Genomic DNA, 27,624 nt, shown 5'->3' on the forward strand with positions numbered 1-27,624 from the left:
CTCAACACACTACAGCGCTACGAAGGTCTATCTCTCGTCCCTCCATCCCTCCCTCGCCCCTCCCTCGTCCCTCTCTCTCTCTCTCTCTCTGAACCTGTGTGTGGTTTTGAAACCCTAACCCTAGTGGATCGGGTTTGATATCCACTGAATCAGAGGAGACTCCAGCTTGATGAACTGTTGCCCTCTCCCTCTACCTCTCCCTACCGATTTTTCAACCAAAAAACCTAGTTCGTTGTAGATTTTGCTGTGATTGTAAATTTATTTTTTTTTAAGTTCAGATCTATGTTTTCCATTGCAGATCTGTGCTTTCTTCCAAGGGCTCTTCGGCTACACCATCACAACTCTGCTCTCTCTCTCCAACAAGTAATCCGAAAATCTTTCTTTTTCTGATTTCATTCATGGATGTGTCTGTGATGCTCTTATCGATTACCCTGTTTTGTTTGTTTGGTTTTATTTTTTTATTTTTTTTTTTGCAAAAATGTTTCTAATAGCTTGATTTATCTACAAGTAGTAATCTTACAAGTTCAGATGTTTTCAAATAGAAATATAGCAGAGGATAGATGAAACCCATTATTGGTGTTCACTTACAAGTAGAAAATGCGAAGGAGTGCGAGGAATTGTTAAATCTTCGGGTCTGCATATTTTAATGTGGTTGATTTTGCAGTCATTTGTCTCATCTTCCTATTTTTAGAGAGTACAAAACTTTGGTAGAGTTATTCAGTAGCTTCAAGTTACTATTTGATGGACTTGTGATAATTTTGCATTTTTGTTTGATTCCCAGTCATTATTTTGATTTCTACCGTGGAGTTGGTTTTGGCATTACTGTAATTACTAGCAAATTTGTAAGAACAGGTTTTACCAAACACCATAGTTGTTCCAGAACTGTTCTGAGAATAGTTTTGAAACGGATTTGCCAAAAGGTCAATTACATATAAAGAACACTGTTCCAGACCAAAAACAGCAAAAAAATTTTCTGGGAAAAAACACCTGTTCTTGACAAAGAACGTTACCGAACGCAGCCTAAGTGAATAGTGTCTCATATGGTATATATATGATATATATAGTAAACTATGTGATGTAAGACAAAACATGAAGAAAAAGAGACCAAAACACTGTCCACGTGAACAGTGTTACAGCCCCTTATTTTGCCTTGGTGAGAATATTATTAGAAGATCCTTGGTGGGGATCACCTGAGAATCCAAGCTTTGACAAGAAAGAGGATCAGCTGCTAGAAGACTTGAAGATCTGATTTTATTTTGTTACTATTCTCTTAGTAGTACTTAGTTACTAAATCTATTAGTTTCTATTTTAGTTATCGTAGCATGTGGCTGAACTACAAAGCCTAGTAGTTTCTTTTAAATACCTTTTTTAGTTAGGTTTTAGTAGTTTTTATTTCCCAATTTTTTTATTTTCAGTTAGTTTCTATTTTAGAAAGTTTGTCTTTTTATTGTAAGCCTGCCTAAGCTATTAATAGGCCCCCTATTGTAAGGAAGGAGCAGATTTTGGATAATAGAATTTTGTGGCCAAGCTTGCCATCGATTATGGGATTAATTCCTTGTTTCAACAGCTGGGATAGCTGTGGGTGAGTGACCCAGGCTGAGAAGGCCATTCCCTTACCCCCTGTTCAATCCCTTTTATTGCTGCTGCCTGTGACTACTACCAGTGCTGGAGATCACATTGAAGATTAGATTCAATCCCACCAAATTGAGATATTAACTGCTGCTGCTGTTCAACACAAAGAAGGCCGCAATCATCCCTGCAATTCCAGTTTCCGTCCAGGCTTGCTGCAAGTTTCAGACTTGAATAACTCCACCACCAGACACTGGAACCAGAAGAGATTTGAAGGGCTGAATCATACAACCAAGGGCTACACTCGACCCCTGGTTTGGTGTCCTAACACTCACTGGTTTGGAAGATCTGCTTTAACCTTCTAATTTTGACTTCATTTCATATCTTAGCAACCAGCCATCACAACAGGCTGAGATTTGGAGCACAAGACCTACTCAGTCCCTGCTCCATTTGATCCAAGTTTGACACCAAACTGCTGGATGGATTATCTAGTATTTGTTACCTTCTATTTTGGTGTTTACCTTCTAATTCTGATTTGTTTCTATTATTGATGATCTGCGGCAACCTATCATCAATCTTACTGCAGAGTGGTTCTTAGCTGAACCTCTTCAACATTACTGTGTGTGAATAGTGTTTATAGGATACTGTTAGAAACCGAGAATAAGGGTCTCGGTATTAGCGCCTGGCGCTAATAGCCTAATACTGAGACTTGTTTAGTAAGGGTATTTTGGGGTTTTCTTCTTTTGTAATATGTTTAACTTATTCTTTATATATATATATTGGTGAAAGGGGGAGAACAAATCAATCGATTGTTCTCCCCAAAGGATTACAGTCTATCGTCTTCTTCTTCTTCCCTCTCTTCTTCTTCCTTCTTTCTCTTTTCTTCTTCTAATTCATTATTGTTTACATGGTATCAGAGCTTGGCTCTTAGGAATCGATTTAATTTCCTAGGACCTACTCTATCACTCTCGGTTCTCATTGGAGTTGCGATCTGAAGTTTTTCCTGAATTTGGTTTGAAGGGGTTGCAGCACCCTATGCTGCGTTTTTGGAGGATGTTTGAGACTAGTTCATGAAGATATAAGAAGAACTTGGTCTCCTTTTTTGTGGTTTGTATCGATTCAGGGCTAGTAATTGAGGTTGATTGAAAAGAGATTCAATTTCAGGTTTCAGTTTTTGGCAGATTTGTTCGAATTCTTTTTTTCCTGGATCGATTGCTGTTGAAGCTCGATTTTTTGGCTTGTTGAAGATGTGTTTTTCTTGTTGGAGGGACATTATTTGGAGCTGCAAATTCCTTTTTATTTGATCGAGATGGGTGACAGAAGTGGAGATTCAAAGGAGGTTGTTGCAGAAGTTATCTCGGGCTCTTCCAAGTCTATCACAGAGAAGAAATTGGAGGATGTTAGTAATTTTCAGCAATGGAAGAAAATTGTCTGGGTGGTTCTAACTGGTCGTGGTCAACAGAAACATCTTACCAAGGCCAAAATAGAAGATGATGAAGCATGGGAAATTGTAGATGCACGTATTCTGGGACAGATGCTGAACTGTATGGCTTCCCAGATCGTTGACTTAGTGACTCACATAGATATTGTGAAGGAGTTATGGGATTATTTGCATATTCTGTATTCTTGACAGAATAATTTGTCTCGTATTTATGAACTATCACAAGAATTTTATCGTGAAGACAGGAAAGGTCGTCCATTGACCCAATATTTTGCTGATTATAAGCAGATGTTTGAAGAATTAAATGCATTGCTGCCTATTAGTTCTGATGCGAAACAAATGCAGGAACAGCAGGAACAACTCGCAGTTATGGGGTTTTTAGGAGGTCTGGGTCAGGAATATGACTCAGTACGCTCTACCATTCTTATTGGAGGTGATAGAGTTGCCTCCCTTGCTGAAATTTTCTCTCATGTTCTTCGTGTTTCTCGCGATAGTTCTCATGAACCAACACCTGGTAATGGTGAGAGTTCAGCTCTTGTTGCATCTAGCTAGGGGAGAGACAATGGTGGACGTAGTGGGGGCCGTGGTGGTGGCATTGGTAGCCTTGGTGGTGGAAGAGGCAGTAGTGGTGGTAATAGTGGTGGTAATGGTGGTGGTAATAGTGGTGAAAATTCTGGTCCTGTGAAGACCTGTAATCATTGTGGTCGACCAGGACATATCCAACGCTTTTGTTGGAAGCTTCATGATAAACCACCACAACAACAATATGCCAATTCAGCGACTAATACCGAGTCTTCTGTTCCATCTTCTAAGGGTAAAGTGGTGAGATTGTCGGATGAGGATTATGCTCGGTTCACACAGTTTCAGATACCTCAGCCTTCTACATCCTCCTCCACTGCTACTTTTGCTCAGACAAGTAATACTGCTGCGTGTTTCTTATCTTCTCGCCCATGGATCATTGATTCGGGTACATCTGATCATATGTCTGGTGTGTCAAGTAATTTTTCTTCCTTTAAGTGATGCAAAATTATCACCAAACTGGGCTTCTTTTATTAGGAATAAGTCTAGGGTTGGGATATATATATGTTAGGCCTTTGATCCCAAGGGTTTTCTATATAATAGGCCACTTTAACAGGCCTAGAATAGGGGTATATAGGTTGCATACGGGATTAGCCCAATACTTAGCTTTATTTTCTGTTTTTTAAATTGAACCGGTTTAAATTGGTTCCATCCAATTGGTTCAATTGGTCTAATTTAAGTGAAGTGCTCCTATTGGCTAAAAAATTCTTAAATTCTATTGGCTAGTAAGGAATCTTCTTTTAAATCAGTTGTTTTAAGTTAGATTCTTTTATTTTACGTTAGTCGGGGTAACAGAGTCCTTTCTTTTAAAAGTTTTAAGTTGTTTCTATTTTAGTCCCACCCTTCCACGATTTATGTGGTAAGAGGTTAAGTTGTAGTGAGATTTGGCCTTAGGCCTTCTATTATAAATAAAACAAATCGTGGGAGGCTCCCCCACAGATTATTTGAGTTTAAAAAAGAATTCGTTGGCTGCCAATGCTGCTGCTCCTTGCTCCCTTGTGAGTGTGTGCATCCTTATGAATCTCAAGGTGGAAGGGACTGGTGGAATCCGGTTGACTCCTTACGCTGTGACGGCTGGGAGGATCTTCTTCAATTCGAAGGTGGTTCTATCCTTCACATCTGTTCAAGCTGCTGCCAATGGAATCTCCAGTAAGTTTGACACCCAATTTCTTCTTCTAACCCTCTAATACTTTCCCCCAATCGATCCCCTTTATTTTTTGGTTTGAATCCCATAAACCCTAACTCCATTAAACCCTAGATCTTGCTGCCTAGCCACATGTAACCATTAGAATTACTTCAAATTCAAACTACAGCCTCTCCTTAACACCCCCTACACTCGACCCAAGCTGCTACCTCTATTTGTCTTTCAAAACCCTAAATCCCCTCACCTACATTAAAGCCCTAAAATCCCCACAGCCTGATTGAACCATCAGAACCAGCCCATATTTGGATTGAATCTTCCCCTCCCTGTTTAGAAAACTCGACCCCAAGCCCAGTCCTTACATCCCACTTAAAACCCTAAACTTGACCTAATTTCTAAAACCCGAAACCCTAATCCTAAAATTTTGGAATTTGAATTTTTATTCAAATCTTGTTCAAACCTACATTAATAGCTTCTCCTAGACCTGCCTATCAATACCCTATAAGATTCATCTCCATATTCATAAACCTAACCCTAGAAATTGACCTAAAACCCTAATTCTGCCCATTCGAACTAACAGCCCCCTTTGAGATCCCGTTGCTTGGTCTCTAATAGGATCCTTCTCCTATTTAGAGCTACATTATTAAGTCAACCAAATCTAGTGTTACATTGGGTGATGGTTCCTTTGCCAAAGTCACTGGCACTGGCACTGTTTGTCCTATTAAATCTTTGTCTCTATCTTATGTCCTCCATTTACCTGATTTCCCTTGTAACTTGCTTTCTGTTAGTAAAATAACTAAAGCCTATAATTATTCTGGGACATTCTTCCCTGATTCTTGTGTTTTTCAGGAACTTACGACGAAGAAGATGCTTGGTAGGGGACGTGAGAAAGGGGAATTGTATCTTCTTGACGACTCTTCTTCAGTTGCTTGCTCCAGTGTTTAGTTTCCACACCAAGTTCATTGTCGGTTGGGTCATCCATCGTTGCAGAGCTTACAGGAGTTGGATTCTCGTATTCGTTTTCTTTCTAGTCTAGAGTGTGAGTCATGTCAGTTTGGAAAGCTCCATCATGTGAGTTATTCCCCCAGAGTCAATAAACGGTCTGTGAACTCTTTTTCTTTAGTGCATCCTGATGTATGGGGACCTTGTCCCGTTACTTCTAAGTTGGGATTTAAATATTTTGTTGTCTTTGTTGATGACTATTCTAGAGTCACATGGGTTTATCTAATGAAGCATCGTTCTAAGTTATTTGCAATTTTTCGTACCTTTGTTAATGAAATTCATACTCAATTCAATACCAATATTCGTGTCTTGCGTAGTGATAATGCACTAGAGTAATTTTCAGCACCTTTTAACTCCTTTATGGCTGACCGTGGTATGTTACACCAGTCTTCCTGTTCAACCACACCCCAACAAAATGGTGTGGCTGAACGAAAGAATACATATCTAATGGAGGTGATTCGTTCAATCCTTTTTGAAATGAAAGTGCCAAAAATATTTTGGGTTGATGCTGTTTTGACTGTCTGTTTTCTTATAAATCGTATGCCATCTTCTGTGTTACAAGGGGGGATTCCTCATTCTCTTTTATTTCCGACTGAACCGCTTTTTGTTTTACCACCTCGTATTTTTGGCTGTGTTTGCTTTATTCATGATCATCGTCCAGGGCTGTCCAAGTTAGATCCCAAAGCCATTAAGTGTATTTTCTTGGGGTATTCACGGACTCAAAAAGGTTATCGGAGTTATTCTCCTGTTCTTCAAAAATATTGTCACTGTCGAAGTTTCCTTTTTTGAGTCCACCTCCTATAGTGATGACTCTTTTGTTCTCTCTGAGTTGGACAATGAGATTCCTTTGTATGTGGTTCAGCGGTCTATCTCACAGGTTCCACCAGCTACAGTTTCATCACCACCACCTCCACCTCCACCTGTTTGGCCAGCACCTCCTCCAGTTTGGTTCACTTTTGTTCGTCGTCCTCGTATCGATGCAACACCCTCGGCCTCTACTGATCCTCCGGCATCTACTTTGTCTACAGATCCAGCCCCTCAATTAAGTGTTCCTACTTCCGATCTGGATATTCCCATTGTTCATCGTAAGGGTGTTCGTAGTTGTACTCAACATCCTTTGTCTAATTTTGTGTCTTATGCTGGTTTGTCTGCTAGCTTCTCTTCTTGTATCTCTACTATTGAATCTTATCCTATCCCTAAGTATGTTTCAGAGGCATTATCACATTCTGGCTTGAGGACAATTATGGAAGAGGAATTGTCTGCTTTGGTTGAAAACTACACTTGGGATTTAGTGCCTTTACCTGTTGGTGCAAAGGTCGTTGGTTGTCGGTGGGTGTATGTTGTGAAGGTGAATCCGGATGGCTCCTTGGCCCGTTTGAAGGCACGGTTGGTCACAAAGGATTATACCCAAGTTTATAGGGTTGATTATCTTGACACATTTTCCCCGATTGCAAAGCTTGCATTTGTTCGCCTCTTGATTTCTCTTGCGGCTTCGCATCACTGGACTCTTTTTCAGTTGGATGTGAAGAATGCATTTCTTTATGATGATCTCCATGAGGAGGTTTATATGGAGCAACTTCCGGGATTTGTTGCTCAGGGGGAGTCTAGTCTGGTTTGCAAACTCAAGAAATCGTTGTATGGTCTGAAGCAATCCTCTAGAGCCTGGTTTGGGAAGTTTTTTTATGTGGTTTTGGAGTTTGGGCTAGCTCGGTGTGGCAGTGATCATTCGGTATTCTACCGACATAGCAAGGCTGGCAGGTTATTTTTGGTGGTATATGTTGATGATATAGTCATCAGTTCATCATTGATAATGATACTGAAGGTATTAAGCAACTGAAAATACATTTGGAGCATAAATTTCAAACCAAGGATCTTGGTCGGTTTAAGTATTTCCTTGGGAGTTAGAGGTTGCTCAGTCTAGCAAAGGTATTTCTCTTTCCCAAAGAAAATATGTTCTTAACCTGCTTATAGAAATAGGTATGCTTGGGTCTAAACCTTTGGATACTCCAATGGACCCGAATTTGAATTTGACAGGTGACAGTGGTGATGTTCTAAATGATCCGGAAAAATATCGAAGACCTGTTGGTAAATTGAATTATCTCACTGTGACTCGACCGGATATTGCCTTTCCGGTCAGTGTAATGAGTCAGTTTTTGTCCTCTCCCAGAGTCCCAGGACGTCGCATTGGGATGTTGTGATTTGGATTTTGAGATACCTCAAGAAGGCTCCAGACCATGGTCTACTCTACACTAACCATGGTCATAGGCGTGTTGAGAGGTTTTGTGATGCTGAATGGGCCGGGTCCCCCGTGGATAGGAGATCTACTACTGGATATTGTGTCTTTGTGGGAGGAAATTTGGTGTCTTGGAAAAGCAAGAAGCAGCCAGTGGTAGCCAGATCTAGTGCAGAGTCAGAGTATTGGGCGATGGCCCAATTACTTGTGAATTGATGTGGATGAAGCAATTGTTGGTTGAATTGAAGTTTGTGGAAAAGTCATTTATACAGCTATGGTGTGACAATCAAGCTGCTATCCATATTGCTTCCCAGCCTGTGTTCCATAAAAGAACAAAACACAAGAAGTTGACTGTCATTTTGTTTGAGAAAAGCTACAAGATCTTATTACTCCACAACATGTTCGTACAGGAGAGCAGCTTGCTGATGTTTTTACTAAGTCTTTGGGGAGTGTGAGAATTGATTATATTTGTAACAAGCTAGGCATGATTAACATATATGCTCCAGCTTGAGGGGGAGTGTTAGAAACCAAGAATAAGGGTCTCGGTATTAGCGTCTGGAGCTAATATCGAAACTTGTTTAGTAAGGGTATTTTGGGGTTTTCTTCTTTTTTAATATGTTTAACCTATTCTTTATATATATTGGTGAAAGGGGAGAACAAATCAATCAGTCGTTCTCCCCAAAGGATTACAGTCTATCATCTTCTTCTTCTTCCCTCTCTTCTTCTTCCTTCTTTCTCTTTTCTTCTTCTAATTCATTATTGTTTACAGATACATAGTATAATATAGTATGATATGTGATATATATATATACATACGCACACACACACACATATATATAAGGGACTAAGTGAACAGTGCTTATAGCATCAGCTTAAGCATGGAAGTAGTGGTTTATGAGGTGGCAGCATATGGCTTGTGGTTTAACGTAGTGGAATCTTTACGTTCAGCCATCTAGTATATGGATGAGGTGTCAAATGGGTTATATCAGCAACATAGTAATATTAAGTGGAATTCTGTGTGGCAGCAGCATAGGTATGAGGATGTGGGGTGGCTTTCCTAGAACCTTCCGCCTATCATGGGGGCAGGGCGGTCATTTCACCCCCCACTGTGTCTGGGCATGGCCTGCCCCCGCCCCACACACACACACAGAGAGAACATTTTCCCATAAATTGTACTACAGAGGACCGGTGAGAGAGAGAATAGCCATATGATACCCCAAAAATAGATCCAATCTTTAAAAAAGTTCTACCTCTTAATGACGAGGGAAATCCCACAAAAAAAAAACCAAATAAAAGAACAGAAATGTAATCTGCAAGAAGAGATTTCCATAAACAACCCAAACACAAACTATACACGAGTCAAGCAGAAATACCTGCTACACGAGTATAATGGGTGCAGCGCTTTTTGCGGCCCCTACAAAGGGAATGGCAAGCATTGGTTTGTGCTCTCCCACGAAGAATGCGCACTTCATCATGAATGCACAATTGCTCCCGAGAACCTAATACCACCATTTTCGGCCTGCAAGCTTATGATTAATGAATGAGTTAAATCTACAAAATATGTGAAGTTTTTTTGGGCTGCAGGTCTAGAGGGTATATCTTGACCGGCACAAATATCAGCATATTGCAGACAGTTTTGTTGGCAGGTAGACACCAAGGTCTCCTACTCACATGTCAAGTTTCAGCTAAAATGGAGTTTGCCAAGTGTAAAATAAAAGCATAGAAAACTTCTACACTACCAAGAGGGTGCACGGACTACCAATAAGGTGCATGGACACGCCATTACTGGGGAGTGTGTATGATTGAATCCAAGCCTGAAATTTAACATGTGACCAATCCACACTTTTCTTGGATATTGAAATTGTCACATCACCCTTCCACATGGCAAGATGCAGGTGCTGGTCAAGAGATACCCTCTAAACCTCTCAGTCCATAAAACTTTTGCCTATATACCTACAATCATAATTTTGATAAAATGACACCAATGGAACAACCACTCAGGAGATTAACCAACAACGTACCCTACATTAGGTGTGGGGGGGGGGGGGGGACGGAGGAAGAAAAAGGAAATCCACAGTCAATCTTGTGGAGTAACCTCCAATTGTGAAAAGGAAAAAATAAAAATAGCCAGAATTTCATGGTAAAATTCTTCCAGAAACAAGGTGCAATGGAAAAATGGCACTTTGATCTTGTACATTCTTTAAGGCACTTAGTCTATTATGCTCTTTTTCCTTTTAACTTCAATGTACGTAGAAATTTTGTCATGACTCCATTTATTTCTGGTGAAAACTGCATAAAAGAGAACTTTTCAGATAATCAGTATAAAAAATAATATTTGTGTACAAATCTTTTCCTTCCGCATGGTTTTAACTGTAAACAAACGGAGCCTACATGAAATTATGCTCCATGTTCTCCGATTGCATGGATTATTGGAGTGCTCAAGGCACTAATGGTCAAAAAGGAACACTTTTCCATCCTTTACCATGGATAAGTACATTCCCATTAAGACCTTTTTCCATTCCTAACATAATAATCAAACTCCCATAGAAAACCACTCTTGTTCTAACACCAAGATAATCAGCAAACAAAAGTTCCAACAGGAATATTTCAGTAAAGATATTGAAATCCATTAACCATGCCTAACCTGTAACTGGTTCTTTTTAACTCTTGAATTACTTGCTGGAGCTGGCTGTGGGTGCGTGAAGTGTATACTATAGTAGGGAGATTTCCAGTTCCAGATTGCGATTGTGATACAGTTAAGTGCTTGTCTTCCATATTCTGAACTTTCCTCACATTTTTTCCAGTTGAGAAAGGACCCAAACTCTTCCTCCAAGCCAATGTAGCACATAGAAGACACAGAGTCTTTCCTGTTCCAGTAGGACTCTCCAATAATGCATTGCATTTCTAAAACATTGATTGAAACGCATTACAATTTGCTCCTCAGAAAAGAAATGCTACAGATATAGGACATAAAAGTAAATCTCATAAAGTTTCTACATAAAGACCCTGAATGAAACTGTATGGCACTAAACCCAGATTGAACGAAATTTTTGAAACCTATTCTACATAATTTACACTTGACTCACTTACTGTAATCTCTCTAGTGTAGTAAACATGTAAATATTGAGTAATGAAAAACAAAATCATTCTTTAAATTTTAAAATAAACCAAAGGAAAAACGAAATCATTCAGAAATCAGAACTTACATCCTGTAACGACTGGATTACTTTCTCCATATAAACTAACTGGCAATCGTATGCCTCGAAAGGGAAATCAACATCGATCCCCCTGATCTTGTAGGTTGGCATTGTGTTCCAATCAGAAATGATCGCACCAACCCTTGCCTTTCGCAAACCCTAATAAGAAAAAGGATTAAGAAAACCACTTCGAAGCTTGCAAGGAAGACTTTTCCCGCCACGAGGAGCCCTTTTTTATAGTTGAAACGATACTAGTCTTGCTCCTGGGGTTTTTACCGTTAGATTATAACTCGAGGTCAAAGGGGTATGATTTTTTCAACCCCCACCGAAAAAAAAAAGGGTTAAAAAAGTATCGGAACATTGGTCATGAATAATACATGGAAGAAGAACTGTATCGAAACTTGTCGAAACCATCGAGTTAATTCGGTTTTGCAGGTTTTCGAGACGAGTTAAATGGTGGTTTTAAAAAATTCAAAGTTTCGATCGGAATTCGATGGTTTCGACTAATTTCGACCGAGATGTTGGTAATTTCACAAGTTTTGATACTTGTGCCCATCGAAACTTGGGGAAACCTGACTCGAAACCAGTACAGATATTTAAGTATGTCAGTTAACAGGCAAAAAACCAGGATAGACACTTATGTATGCCTAATATCATTTAAGTAAATATTTTCATTTACTTGAGATATTATTCATAAATAAGCAAATAATCCTATTTGAATCCAATAAAAATAGTTAAAAAATCAAATTCCAAAAGAAAAAAAAGTCGCTCTCCCAATTCAAGAATAAAAACTGGATTTTCGACGGTATGTGCAATTTTCAACTTTCTAGTGCTAGGGTTATTCTCAAATCTAAAAATCCATAAACCTTAATATAGTAAAACATTGCTAAAAATCAAAAGTGTGATAAAATATTCATTTGTTTTGATATCCAAAAAAATATTTTCATTCAAAGCGATTTTGAATGCATTCGTGCACACCAAATCAAGTTTGACAGTACATAACTCCTTCAATATAAATCAGATTTAAACAATCTTAAACTTGTTGGAAAACTTTCTAACAAATCCAAGATTGCTTAAATCTCATTTATATTGAAAGAGTTATGTTCCGGTCAAACCTTATTGGATACCATGTCCAAGAACAATATACAGTATCAAACTTGGATCAAAACCACAAGTAATATTTGTAGTGTTCTCTATGTGAAACTAATGCATGGATTGAGTTTAAAATGTCAAGATTAGGCAACAAAATAAGAATCAAGGCAAAAGAACAACTTCTGGGCCTCGAAACCAAGGTTCGAGCTAGCCTGGAGAAAGTCCCAGGTTTCGACCGAAATGAACTCGTTTTCTAGCTGGTCGAAACCTAATCGAAACCCGAGTTTTAGAACCTTTGTCATGACTATATCCGTCCTTGCCAATACCGATATCCATTTTTATTGTTGGTTATACCAATGCCGGTATCCTTTTTTTTTTTTGTTTGGTAATACCAATACCGATATCGATTGATACTAATAATGTGTGAATTCAACCATATCGGGTCAATTGGGCTGTACTGATCACATTTTGGATCAGCCCGTGTGTATCGGCCAGGAAAAAAAATCATAAAAATATACTATTATTGTGAAAGTAATAAAAATTAAAAAATAAAAAGTTTAAGCTTTTAGGTTTAGGGTTTGAGGTTTAAGATTTAAGGTTTGGGGTTTAGGATTTTAGGGTTTTAGGGTTCTAGGGTTTAGGGTTTAGAGTTTAGGACTAGATAAAAGAAGGCAATGGAGTCTTTTCAAAGGGAGATGAAAGAGGATGACACATGTTGGGCACCCTAGAGGCATACCCATCCTTTTCTCATAATTAAATAAAAAAATAGGGAAAAGATCCATGCTAGGGTCCATGCCCCCTACACTCTCACACAAAGCATCGTAAAATGACATCCTTGTCCCCTGGGTAGATACACAAGTGTGTTCCCCCTTTGGCCCAAATGCTGGTGTAGGGACCATGCAACCAAGTAGTGATCTTCTGCCCTTAAAAGAATATAGTAGCCTATGTCATTTCCCAACTTTAAGACACTCTTTATAGGGAGAGGAATAGGCACATTGCTTGCATGTGATAGGCTAGCAAGCAGCACCAATGGAGTCTTGGGACAAGAGACATCATATAGAAGGGGTAGGGAGTCATTTCAAGAGGGGGAAGTGAGAGATATGCAAAGTGGGCGCTAGCTTGCGTTATGCAGGCTGTGTGCCCAGCCTTTCCCCGCTTTATATATAGGAAATGCTTCTCAAATTACCAATCCTATAAATTTTTCCTTTATTTTTCCTTAGTTTTTATGTACATAATCTAAGAAAATATTAGAAGTCTAATTTTCATATTTTTGGATTAAACAAATTTTTATCAGATGGAAGTTAAATGGAGCTAAGATGTTGTTGACAAAATTGGCCAAGTGAGATAACAGTGCGTGAAAAAAATTTCCACAACAAAAACGAATTTATGTTTTAAATTTTGTTTTAAATATTTCCTGACTAGTGATTAGATGAGAAATACTTGTTGGGAAAAACAATGTATGTTTTTAACATGAGCAATGCATAAAATCGTGTACGAGTCATACGACACATAAAACTGTATACGTGTCCATAGAATTGTATTCAATATACAAAAACATATATGAAGGATCAACGAAAACAGTACACTAAAACAAATACATACACAAGAAGCAAAAGATTTACGTGATTCAACAAAATGATATAAATCTATGCAGTGAAATCCAACTTCCACTAAGAATAAATATAAGAGGCGTATATTATTAAATATTATAGATGACATTTTATATTGTGGTTTTTTTTTACAAAAAATAATCATTATTTTCCTCAAAATTATGAAAAAGCTTGACAAGGCAATGGAATTTTCTAAATAATAACTCAATGATAAACCAATAATTTTTTTCATTCCTACACTTAATGTATCGAAGCCCAATCACCCTATACTATAGGCACCTTAGAGAACACATCCCTCAACAGAATGTCAATCACAAATTAAGGATCCAAAATCATATTCAAAATGCTTAAACTATTACATTTGTTCGTGTATGATCCCAAATTAAGGATCTAAAATCATACTCAAAATGCTTAAGCCATTACATTTCTATATGTTTGTGTTTGTGTGCACGTGTGCGCATGCGTGTGTGTTTTTGCTCAATAAATATTGTAGAAAGATATAATTCGGTGCATACCTCTTAAGCCCCTTTTTTTAATGGAAAAAAAAAAGGTACTTGGTTGTGTGGCTCAGGTTCTCGTACGAGGATGGTCCTTGGGACCTGCGCACCACCCACATGAAATCTAGAGGGGGCAGTGGATTCCATATGGGTGGTGCTCAGATTCCAAGGACCATTGTCACACCCCCATCCCTGAACCACGGGGAATGCAACTAGAGCGTACCAATACGCTCTCTAACCACCAGAATCACTGATGCAGTACCCAAGACTAACTCATTCACAACGACAAATAATAGGTAAAAGGAAAGGATTAATATTAATAACATCAGAGTTAGCAGAAGCTAGGTGATAGCATATAAAATATTGTCTATTCAAATTTACCCCTTCATATCAATGGGTTCTAATCAGGATCTATGTATTATCACTGTATAATAAATACACTTATCAAGAAAGGAATAAAAGAATACACCTTTGAATCGAAAATAGTTTATCAAAGTATAACAAAAGATGGCCACCTGACCAAGAATCACTGTTCCCCGTGGAACACATCTCACAGATAGCACTCCGGTCCATGATCCTCATACTCCGAAGTCCACCACTCTTCATGACCTTCATCAGGAGTCTTGAACTCTGTGCCATCATGCTCGAATGTACCTGCATCAACTAAAAAATATGTTTCCTCGAGGAGTGAGCTCTAACTGAGCACAATGAGTGGCTAAGCCACACAAGCATACACAATAATAATAATGAATGGGGTTGACTGCAAACCATACATGATGGACGGATACCAAGGTGTCCCATACCACCAAGGTAGACCGTACATCACATACAATTTACAATCATGCTACATGAATGAATGATGATGTATAGTTTTATTGTTATCCACCTAACACACAACTAAGTCAGGTATAGTACTATAGCAACACCTTAGGTAGCATCCCCGACATCGGTACCATAAACGGATGGTATACCGGCGATGACAAACCCGAGTCGCGCCGGAAGCCTCGCGATCGGTCTCCACCAAGAGATATACGCAAACCCCCGAGTCAAATCCCGTCCTGGCGTTCGGCCCAAAATACGGTTGGCGCCCGAACTTCCCGGGTGGGTATACTCGAATAACGGTCGGAACCCACGGATTTGATCGACACCTAACCCCGTCGGTAAGGGTCATAGTCTGGGTAAACATTTATCCTAGCCGCATTCACCTATTGTATGAGTGAGGTACGCATGTGCATAGGCCAGAGGCGGAGTCCATAGATACCGAAATACGGTCGATCGGCTATCCTCTCGCCCCTCTAGCCCATACGTACGTATACAAGTACGAGATGTGAATACCGAAGGCAGTCGGTCGGTCACCATCCCGTTTCCACCTAATGCAATGGACAACTCTAATGCAATTTCAAGTACGGCAATCTCAAGCCGACCCACCGGCACTTGGATCCCGCTCCAAGCCCTAGATCTACATGCCATGAGTGAGTCCATATTATGGAATCCTCGGTCCAAGACCAACCGGCACCCGAGTCCCATAACTAAATCCAACACCATTCGCACCATAGTGCAGTAAAATAAATAATATCGCAAGACAAGAATGTAAAGTCCTATCAACATCTAAACATTTATATCGTCCTATATCTTACTAATAATTATATATAATAGCACACATGCATGAATGACATTCGCAAGACACGACACACAAACATTCCATAAATTAAGACGTTTGCTTAACTCACTCACCTTGATTCTCAGTCAATCGTCAGTACGGAGCTCTTCAAATCGACGTTCGATGCTAAGTACATTGTCCCATGTACTAATACGCCCCCGAGCCGGGTCAGTCAACCTAAAGAGAGTGTACAACGTGGGGAGAGATTAGTGCCTTAGGGCTAGAAGAGTTGGGCCCCATAAGTTATCAAACAAGGCTAAAATAGGGGACCGGCACATACAAAGAAGGCTATATCATGTGCCTGTCCATGTGCCTGTCCCTCTCGGACTTTCCCACCGCGAGATCTAGGTTCTCGTGGACCGGCACATGCATGTGCCTGTCCATGTGCCTATCCCTCTCGGACCTCCCACCCGCAGATCTTTCTCAGGACTGGCACTTGCATGTGCCTGTCCATGTGCCTGTCCCTCTCGGACCTCTCACCGCAGATCTTTCTCGGACGGCACTTGCATGTGCTGTCCATGTGCCTGTCCCTCTCGGACGCCCCACCGCAGATCTAGTTTCTCGGGACTCGGCACTTGCATGTGCCTGTCCACGTGCGTCTTTTTGTTCATGCCATTCCGAGAATGGTTTTGCGATCCCAAAGTCTTGGGCTAAAATGGGGTATTCTTAGGGGTTTTTAGGGGTCTCTTTGGCCATGAGAACAACTCCAACCAAGGTGCCATAGCACACACCCAACATGGGTTTGTAAACCCCATGATCGATTAGGTTTTTCTCCATTAAAATACATATGGAAAGAAAACTCATGGGTTTGGGTATTGGGGTTTTGAAAGGGGCTTTAATCAATGTTATTTAACAACCCACAAACCACACCTCTATGGTCTTCCATGAGGGTTGGTGAAACCCATAAATGGAGGTGAATCCCCAACTTAGGGTTCATAAATGGAAAAAGGGTGAAAGGGGGTTCAAGGTAGGATTAGGTGTCTTTATAACTAAGCTTCAAAGATTAGCCATTAATGGCCTTTCCATTAGGGTAGATGAAGCACTCATGGCTCATAAGTCCAAACCCTAGGTCTATAAATTAGGAAGTGAGAGAGAGAGAGAGAGAGAGAGAGAGAATGCTCACCAATGTAGGAGAGTGAGCTTGGGTTCCACCTCTCTTCCTTCTTCCTTCTTCTTCTTCTTCTTTTTCTTCTTCTTCTTTCTTTCTTTCTCTCCTTTCCTCTCCACGATTTAGGTTTTCTATTGTGAGGTGAATAGTGGATTGACCCCTATTTACCTCACTTTAGTCTTAAGTCATGTTTGGTTGTCTTAGGTCTTTAGGTCCATTTTAAGTTATTGGGCCCATTATACTACTAGGCCCATAATATGATTAGAAGGAACATCAGGTCCTAAGCCATTCTAGTATTTATACTCATGAGTTATTAGGATATTAACTTACTCCCAATCATCTATAAGTGGGAACGGGTACACCGGGCGAGGGCCGGGCGGATCCTCGAAATAAGGAAATGCTAGGAATGCACCCTCGAAGATAAACTTTCCCCTATCTCTGTCGATGTACCTATCCTCGACGACTTCTCTAGAGTCACGGTCAACAATCTTGTGGGATGGCTTGAGTATCATGGTCCACAGTTCACGAGCGTACTCCGCTCCCGGTTCTACATAAAAGGTTCAAACCAGACCGGTGGTCAGACCGAGTTTTAAACCGGGTTTTGGGCACGGATTTAACAACCATCCTTGTACAAAGACCTGAGCGGGACTCCATGGCTCTTGTCCCCAGGCATAGGAGTACACAAAACTACCGCCAAACTCCTATTGAAATCAAAATTCCCATCCATGTTGATGCCTTTGCACGCACTCTCATAGGACCTCGCGTTGGTGCAAGGGCTACACGACCAAACAGCGATCGCTAGCCCCCTTTTTTGTATAGGGAAAGGGTTTTCTACGCTGCCACACCAGACCAATTGGTGTCTTGAAAAAGGTATCATTCATATGAGAGGTATACATTCAAAGTAGGGGAGGGAGAGAGAGGGAAAAAAAAAAAAGAAGCTCACGTGATAGAGAAATTACACTTTTTTTTTTAATGAAGAAGAGAAAAATATATTAAGCCGAAGAAAGATTTACATAGAGTTTATAGTCAAAATGAGACTTTAAATTACAGGCTTTGTGCGCCCAAAGCATTAAAATGGTAGACAAAAAATCATCCTTAACGAGACTAAAACCAACACCATGGGTCCAAAATCTCCAAAAAGTAATTTAGAACAGGCCAAGGCCAAGTAGATTGAGTTGGAGATAGAAGAAGACCCAACAGCAACTTATGAAAGCACCAAATTTCTTTCACCTTCAGCCCCATATTCTCAACATGAGCTAGACCTGTCACAATTCCAAAAAGTTCGAGTTTCAAGTCGTGATGAGGATTGATATAACCCACAATGATCAAAACGAAATTGCCATCAACCAGAATGTTGAATGCCCAACCAGAAGAGCCTAGGTTTTTGGAGTTGGATCCTACGCATATCAAAACAGAAAAATCCAAAATAGGTACAGATGATAATGAAGTGACAGAAATAAAATCCTCATAATGATTAGTTACATCAAGGGATGAAATGGGGGGGGGGTCTGACGATCCTTTAGCCAACGTTCAATCCTCCTCATAACTAAAAGAGGGTTAGGCTTAACCGAATTAAACGTAATACAATTCCTGGATTCCCAAATAAAGTAACGATATATAATAAACATTAAAAAAAAAAAAAATAAAAAAAAAAATCATAGTAGCTTATCAAGCTTGTATTTCAACAAGGTGAAAAGGTATAAATGTTCCAATGAGCGGTGGGAGAGAAACTCGGTTCTCAGACTAGAGGACCAACTGCTCAGATATGTTTAACCCAATCACAAGAAAGGAAGGTATGCCAATGGGTCTCGGTACAACTGAAACAGAAAGCACAACTGGGGTCGATCTGATTTCATTTCGAAATAATATCCTTAACCAGAAGCCCTGCATGTAACACACGCTAGAAAAAGAGATTAAACTTAGAAAGTAAATTAAGCTTCCAAAAAAAATTTCACCTTGAGGTAAGAGGTAAATCACGAGTAGGGGAGTTAGAGAGCAGAAATTTAGCAGCAAGTTTAGTACTAAATCGGCCATCTTTAGCCAAGGTACACCACCAACTATCATTAGAATCATAAAAGGAACATTAATAATGTTAGGCAAAAAATTAGGAACAAAGGAATTAATTAAATCAAAATCCCACTGAAGAGAATTTGTAAATAAATAAACCTTTTTGGGGAACTGAAGCGGGGAAGAATTAGAGCAAATGGAGAACCCAAGGATTGAAGGAATCCAAGGATCCGTCAAAAAATGGGTATTCTGACCATTACCCACTCTTTGTCTCCCCATTACATGAAGTTTTGGGTTTTAGGAAAGCTAGAACCCACAATGATGCCCTTTTTCTTAAGTTGGGGTGGAGATTTCTTTCTGATGATTCCTCTTTGTGAGCAAAAATTTTAAAGGCCCGTTATTTTTTGAATATGTCCCTATTTAACCCTAGGACCTCTCATAAGAAAGGGTCTTGGACCTGGAATAACATCACCCATATTATCCCTGCCTAAAACCCAAACCTCCATATGTAAACGAAAAGCCACACTTATAGCCTGAGAAATTGCACTATGGTAGCATGGCAATCTTTTTTACTATACTCCAAAGTTGACTCATAATAATAAATAATAATAAAAACTGTATATCAATTCCATGAATGCACTTTATACAAAACAAAATCCATTCATCACTTTATGCATACCCAAATACTTACCTATGTACACACACAACACATGGAGGCACACAAATACTACTGGACAATCTTGTCTTATAAAGTGACTAATTATTCTTGAACCAAATTTTTGTTTTTTTTTTAATTGTAATAAGGAAGAAAATTTTCCTATAACATAAAAATATTTTTTTAATTATTTGTTTTACCTTTTTAACGTAAAATGCCCCCCAAAAAAATGTATACTTTGAGAAAATTTGTCATATAAAATATATTTTGTATAGAAATTTTACAATGAAACAAACATGCCATTGGGTGATAATTTGACCCGAGTGGTAAATTTTTTTGTTTCCCTATTTTAATCATATTATACATGTATTACTAATATTATAAGTTGCTCACAAGGATTAAAAAAATTCAGAATTCTCTCAATAAGCAATAACCCTAGTTTTTGTACAAGGATCAATCGGTCTGGAGCAATAAGGATCATGATTGACCTTGGCTGATTCAATCATAAGTTTTAAAACAATGATTGCCCAAATGAATCAGGTTGTTTTTATCAAAAGAAAATAAAGAAAATCAATGACTACATCATTTATCGACAAACTACCAAACTCCTAATAACAAATCACATGGTGAAGACAATTGCTAACGTAGTTAGTTGGTGCCTTGTTGGTAGAGTGCAGGCTCCTAGAGGTCGGGTTCTACTTCTCCGTCTTCATATTGTGTCTTAAGGCACCCCTTTCCCCCTCCCCACACCCATAGTTTTAGTTCAAGGTATCGATCAATTTTGAAATTGATCCTAATACCAATACGTAACTGTTATACCTGCACCCAAAGTACACCTTAATTCTTCGGGCCACGTCGAACTTTCACTGGTAGATGTTGCGGCGCTGCCAATGGTCAACACTTGTGAGTTTGGGTCGTGACAGTCAAGGAGATAACTGGAATCAAATGGTGGAATTTCAATGTGATGGGTGATGTGACCGCGTGAAGGTGAACATTTAATCTTTAAATATCATGTGTACGTGCTCCCTTTGTAACCCTCGAAAGGTGGGCCAAAGCCCAGAGTTTATTACCTTGGGTTTACCCTATTTCTGCAGGATTGGACCCTGAGCTGGACCCACGGGGGTGAGTCCACACTTGCCATAAGATTTATTATAGGTAAGTGTCATGCGCCCCGCTATTTTTTTTTGCAACTTAGTGATTCGGCCTTAAAATATCTTAGGGGCCCACTAGAGACTAATTGAGGGTTTTGGAGTTATGTGGATTAATCAAATGATCCACTCACTAAGCCATGTGTTAATCCATCTATCCACTCACAAAACCACTAAACACCCACTAACTAGCCACTAACTCTTCTAACCTAGCAAAACAGCGGAGATGAGGAGAGAAAGGAAAAGAGAGGAAAAGAGAAGGAAAGGAGAAGAAGAAGGAAGAGAAGAAAGGAATTAGAAGTTCTAGGACTAGTGTATTCTGTCCTAGGAGTCATCATCTTGGTAAGGTAGGTTCTTGAATCTATCTCTTTCTCCCTTCTTGAATTCTTTTTGGGTTTGTAGATGAAGCCATTTAGGTTGGGGGTTTTGAACCAAAGGTTCCATTTGGAACCCAAGTATGTTTTTGGGTTAGTAACCTCCCTACTTGGAGGCTTGATGCTAGCCTTGAGTCTGTCCTCTTCCCTTTTGTGGAATTTGATTCTTGGATTTAGGGTTCTTGGTGGAGAAACCCTAGGTTTGGGGTTTTGATGAAATTACCCTTTGAACCCAATAACCCTATGATAAGGGTAGGGTATTATGACCCTAGGTGGCTTATAGTCCTTTTCCCCTAGCCCTTGTGGGCTGAAACCCTAGAGAAATCGAATTCAGGAGCTTGCATGTGGTGAATTTTGGATTTTGCAGGGTACTGGACCCTGTGGTGGACTCAGACCAGAAACCACCATAAGAGTCCACCCCTTCTCTGCCTACAGCTGGACCTTATGGTGGACTCATACCAGAGTCCGCCCTATAAGTCCGCATGCTTGCTGGTTCACACTGGACCCAGGAGTGGACCCAGACCAGAATCCACCCAAGAGTCCAGTCTTAGGTTTTAGAGTATTTTGCCCGGGCACTGTGCCTCCACTCAAGAGTCCACCTAAACTCTATTGTGTTACCTTTAAGCCTAGACTTCAAGATCCCTCATACCTTATCTAATTCGCTTTGTCACGCTTCTTTAGGCACCATTACTCTTACGGTGAGGCTTATCATACATTGATCGACGATGAACCCTAATAAACGAATCACGAACTAATAGGTGAGTGGGTGTGGATTTGACTTAATTTGGAAGTGTTTTGCATTATGTTATGCTTGTATGCCATTTCTCATGCATACTCATTCTTGCATTATTATAATTATGTTTGTGGAAATTGCGAATGTATGCGTTATGAATGTGGCTTGTTAATGTTTTCATTATGCTTATAATTGGTTTGTCATGCGTCGTGTCGTGCTGGTACCCGGGTGATAGATGGTATGGGACGTTGATGCACTCAAAATACCTCTTGATACGATAGTGTCATATTGCATCATATGGTTAGTGCTATTATATGGTTTGTCATGCGCCGTATCGTGCTGGTACCCGGGTACTAGATGGTATGGGCCGTTGATGCACCCGGAATACCTCTTTACACGATAATTCATATAGAATGATTAGGATTACATTCCCCTTGCTATGACCCTTACCAACAGGGGTTTAGGTGTTGGGTATCCAAGGCTCCCTATGTGCCTGAGAAGTGATACGAGGCCAGGTCAGGGATGATCATTGGTTATCGGGGTTTGCCTCTGGGTGGCGAGTGGCTTCTACTGGCACGGGTCCCAAGGTTATAATTGAGGTTGCATCGTGGTGATAAGATAAGTGATCCATGATGTTTTTCGAGTTGTTACAGTATCAAGAACCTAGTGACTTAGACATGTTTGCCAGGTGGCTAATATTGTTAATTAATTCATGCATCATGGATTATGTGTTATTGTTTGCATGTTCTCCATCTCCTCACTGGGCTCAGTGGAGCTTACCCCTCTTTGCGCAACCTTTTTAGATGTGTTGCAGGTGATGTTTTAGTGAAAATCTCAGTGGCTCTTTCTCTTGGACATGTTTTTCTCGGCGTTGCTGACGTGCAATCGGTGACTTATATCTACGATGTTGATTAAATCATGATGACTGTGCCAATGGGACACTTGGATCGAGACACTTATTTCTTTATTTATTTTAAGTTTCATCATTTGTATAGTATAAACTCTCTAAAAATTACTGTTGTTCTTAGTTTTATTTAACCTCTTGAGAAATGATGTAATATATTATTTGTCTATCACATAGAATTTTGAACGCTTTTATTATTGTAAACGCTACCATTATTTTGCATCTACATTTACTTTTATTGTAAATGTATTTCTTTCCGTACTCTGATGTACATATGAGTTGTATTGAGTTGACTATGATTCGAGCCATTGCATCGAGATCCTAGCGGTGTGAGGTGACAGGTGTCATTCTAATCATACCCTCTTTTATTATATTTTATCCCTTTTTGGGATAGAGGTGTAACCGTAACGGTCTGCATCAAATGTATCAATTATTTCCCTCCTCTCAAAGATACTGATTATAACATGGATTTTGACCACATTACGCTATGTCCGTACCCCATCACCGATCTGGTATCGACCAGGTATACACCCAATTTGATACCGATTCCTAAATCCTAGCACCCACCTCCTAGAGTTCAGTTCCTCTGCACGTACCAACAAGTGAACGTACATGTGAGAGCCAACCACCTGTCTTATTTTTGCCATTTACAAGGGGATGAGTGGTTTTTATGGAAATAAGATTAAAATGTGATTGACTCTGAGATGTACATTCACGAATCGTTATCGTCTACGGTTCCTTGACCGGTGCGGTTCCCTACTGCCTCTCACAAAAAGGGGGTGGGACCCACCCGGGGCACTTGATCGAACACTCTGCCCGGGTGGGGTCCACCCTCCTCTTATGAGAGGCACTAGGGAACCGCACCGGTCAGGGAACCACATACGATAAAAATTCGTACGTTCACCTGTTGGTATGTGCAAATGATCCATTCTCCACCTCCTACTTCCCCCCTCTAGAAGATGTAATTAAAATCCAATGGAACAGTTAGATAGGTAGCCCCCCAACCATGAACCACCCCTAACAACACCTGTCGGTGAGGCAATCAGTCTATTATAGAAGGGGAAAAGAAAGGAGCCCGGTTTTATAGCCCAGCTCAGAATTAAGGCTATAATGGGCTTTTTATATTGAGCTCAAATTCCATGATGGTCCAGATGAGATCCGGTCAAAGAACCACCAGATGGCGCCAAAGTTACATTTTCGTTTTCCCGCGAAACAATTAGCGCGCGAAAACACCCATTTCAGATACTGTGCCGTTAAAAACGGCAATGGAGAATGGAGACAGGGCGCCTCGAAACAGTTTCAGATCTCATCTCTCTCTGGATCTATAGTCAAGTCCTCTATCTCAATGGCAGCCGCAACGTCCCTGAAGAGGAGAACACGAGCTCCAAAGCCTATCTCTCCTCTATCACTAACGGGCAGCAGTGACGAAGAACGAGAGTACGATGAAACCTTTTGTGAGGAATGCCGCTCCGGTGATGCGGCTGACGAGCTTCTCCTCTGCGACAAATGTGATCGAGGGTTTCACCTCTTCTGCCTTCGACCCATTCTTGTTTCTGTGCCAAAAGGGCTGTGGTTTTGCCCACCTTGTTCCAACCTGAAGAAACCCAAAAGTAAGTAAATGTGTTGTTGAGTTTTATTCTTATTATATTGTTATAAGCAGTCGTTTTGATTGGTTTTGTTCTATTGTTGCAGAGTTTCCTCTAATCCAAACTAAAATTATTGACTTCTTTCGAGTTCAGAGGTCCTCGGATTTGACACAGAAATCCAAAAGTGGTAAGGGCCGTATATTGATTTTCATGGATATTCCCCTCTTCAGTTATAGAGATTTAATCTGTATTAATTCGTAATTGTTCTTATATTTAGGTAATCAGAGAACAAGGAAACGAGCAGGTACTTTAGTGGTGTCAAAGAAAAAGAGAAAGCTATTGTCGTTCAAGCCCACTGAGGACCCTGCAAGAAGATTAGAACAGATGGCATCTTTGGCCACAGCATTGACGGCAACGGGGACAGATTTCAGTAACGAGCTTACTTATATGCCCGGCATGGCTCCAAGGTCTGCAAACTGCCCACGTATTGAAAAAGGAGGAATGCAGGTAAGCGGAAATGATAATTTCATGAGTTAACTAATGCTGAATTACCCATAAACAATTCAAAACAGCAAGAAAAGCCACTTAATACAATGGCATTAGTGTTACATGCTGGCAACAATAGCATTTACTTGCTTAAATTCATTGTTTATTAGATAGATTCTTTACATCCATGGTTTCAAATATCTGTATCAGATCTGCAAATATGAATTGGTATCCTGTGTCAGTGGGAACAGTTCTTGGGGTAAATTTGTTCAAAAAAAATTGAGGGCAAAACTGCCCGATTTCTGAAACCTTGGTGCACATAGCCTGGTATTGTTTGAGGCTCTTTAAGTGAGGTTGCTATGGGTTTCCATGGTAGTTAATACTGTTGTATTCCTACAAACTATTAAATTTTTTTTCCTAGTATGCATAATTGTGTGTTAAATGCAGGTGGTATGCATGAGAAGCCTCTTAGCATGGACATCTAAGTATGAAAGTTTATTATTTGATGACATATTAGTGTCACAAGATTGTTATTTTTTCCAATACTTACAAGGCGTCTAGTTTGCCACATTGATAGATGATGTGTCCATTCTGATCGTTGTTAGATAGAGGGAACATGGTCTAGGTTAGCCACATGTCAAATTTCATAGACCTGTGTATGTACATGCATTTGTACCTCTTTTGCCACATCGGATGAGGCCCAAATTTTCTAGACAGATATGTCTTAATGTCTCTCGGTTCACATGTCAAGTTTCAGCTCACATAGAGTTTACCAAGAATTACCAAGAGGGTATGTAGACCTTCGAGGGAATCATGGACCTAAAAGGGAGGGCTAATGATTGAATTTGAGTATGGAATTTCACATATTGTCATTCTGGATCATTCCCTACATGTCCAATAGTCAGAATTGCCAAATCACCATGCCAAATGGAAAAATTGCTATGCTCGTCGAAAAAAGTTTATAGACTTGCCCCTTGAGAGATATTTTTGCTGTATTATTATTAGAATTTACAAATTTACAAAAACTCCATTAAAACATAGTGAGAGTTGATCAGAGATTTGTCTGTCTTACAACTATTATAGTAGACTTAAACTGGTTTTCAAGAATATGAATTAATGTTAGAGATATCTTGGTTTCCAGGTTTTATCTCGTGAAGATACTGAAACCTTAAACCTCTGCAAGAATATGATGGAAAGAGGAGAATGGCCTCCCCTCATGGTTGTTTTTGATTCTCAAGAAGGGTGAGCCCACTCCATTCCAGTTTTCATTTTATTTAGATGAATTCTCCTTTGTTGTTTTCACATATTCAAACTGGGATTCAATAAACTTAATCAATTGAACAGGTTTACTGTAGAGGCAGACAGATATATAAAAGATTTCACAATTATCACAGAATATACAGGTGATGTTGATTACTTAAGAAATCGTGAAAACGACGATGGTGATAGCATGATGACTCTTATCTCTGCTGTTGATCCTTCACAAAGCCTTGTTATTTGTCCTGATAAACGTAGTAATATTGCCCGCTTCATCAATGGAATCAACAACCACACTCCGTAAGTATTCTGTTAAGAGAACCAAGAAAGCAAAAAACTTGTTTCAGGTAATTGAAAAAGGACTAAAGCTTTACTCCTATGAAACAGGAATGGGAAGAAGAAGCAGAATTTGAAATGCGTGAGGTATAATGTCAATGGTGAGTGCAGGGTTTTACTGATAGCAAATAGAGATATACCAAAGGGGGAGAGATTGTACTACGATTATAATGGGCAGGAGCATGAATACCCTACTCAGCATTTTGTCTGAAACTACATTCTTTGACAACTAATCCTTTACCCTTGGCTAAGGAGTAATTGATGACTTTGGAATAGTTTATTAGCTAATCCTTTTTGAGGAAATTTTATTGGGGATGAAAATGTTTCATCCTTTCCCATGTAAGATCAAATTGACCTTTGTAATACAACCATTACCTCATCAAAGGGTTAATCTGAAGAGGAAAAAAAATCTTTTTTTTTTTGTCCAAAGAAATTATAGGGATCATATTTGTTTTGAGTCTTCTAATTACAAAAGCAAGTAAAATTCTTTTTCTGATCTGCCTGATGGGATGTTTTTGTTAATGGAACTAATTTTCTAGGGCAAATATGGTGATTGAAGCCTCCTTGAGGCTTCAAACAACAAAAGAATGTATTATTTCTCAACTAATGTCACTACTGAGTCATTTGTGTGGCCTCAATAAAGGAAGTAAGAAACTTAAAATGGCAAAACAAAAAAAATCAATTGTAAAGATTAAGGCTGTGTTTGGTATGCATTCTAAGAATAGATTTTGAGTCTAGTATGTATTTTAAAATCTGATTCTTCTATATTTTCTTATTTCATAATGTATATAGACTTGGAACCTATTCGATGGATCCATACCAATTACCAAACACAGCCAAAGACAAAAAGTTGAAAAAAGATATGCAGCCATCAAACTCAACATCATGGGAGAGGAAGGGATAAAAGAAAGACTAATTCATGTTGCAGAGGAAATGGTACTGTTAGAATAAATGGACTCTATCCCTTCCTCATTATCCTGTCATTGTTTCACATAGAAAAATAGATGAC

At 39.5% G+C, this 27,624-nt stretch overlaps 2 protein-coding genes across 3 annotated transcripts in view; one reads left to right on the top strand and one right to left on the bottom strand.

Annotated features, from left to right (window-relative positions):
* LOC122652112 (regulator of telomere elongation helicase 1 homolog) overlaps nt 1–11,294 on the bottom strand; it is a 44,319-nt gene extending 33,025 nt beyond the window's left edge. For both annotated transcript variants that reach the window (XM_043845783.1, XM_043845782.1), the window contains exons 1-3: nt 11,172–11,294; nt 10,610–10,869; nt 9,339–9,484 (exon numbers count right to left, since the gene is read on the bottom strand). In XM_043845783.1, coding sequence (XP_043701718.1) covers nt 9,339–9,484; nt 10,610–10,869; nt 11,172–11,273 — 508 coding nt within the window. In that variant the 5' untranslated portion in view covers nt 11,274–11,294. The remainder of the gene's footprint in view (nt 1–9,338; nt 9,485–10,609; nt 10,870–11,171) is intronic.
* LOC122652115 (histone-lysine N-methyltransferase ATXR6-like) lies at nt 70–27,116 on the top strand. Its single transcript, XM_043845786.1, has 8 exons — nt 70–89; nt 24,260–24,560; nt 24,643–24,723; nt 24,814–25,043; nt 26,164–26,264; nt 26,367–26,579; nt 26,667–26,905; nt 26,946–27,116. Exons 2-7 carry the CDS (start codon nt 24,296–24,298, stop codon nt 26,824–26,826), a joined length of 1,050 nt encoding a protein of 349 aa, XP_043701721.1. The 5' UTR covers nt 70–89; nt 24,260–24,295; the 3' UTR covers nt 26,827–26,905; nt 26,946–27,116.
* The last annotated feature ends 508 nt before the right edge of the window (nt 27,117–27,624 follow it).

This window comes from Telopea speciosissima, chromosome 2 (assembly GCF_018873765.1).
Source record: "Telopea speciosissima isolate NSW1024214 ecotype Mountain lineage chromosome 2, Tspe_v1, whole genome shotgun sequence".
In the NCBI taxonomy this organism is placed as follows: Eukaryota; Viridiplantae; Streptophyta; class Magnoliopsida; order Proteales; family Proteaceae; genus Telopea; species Telopea speciosissima.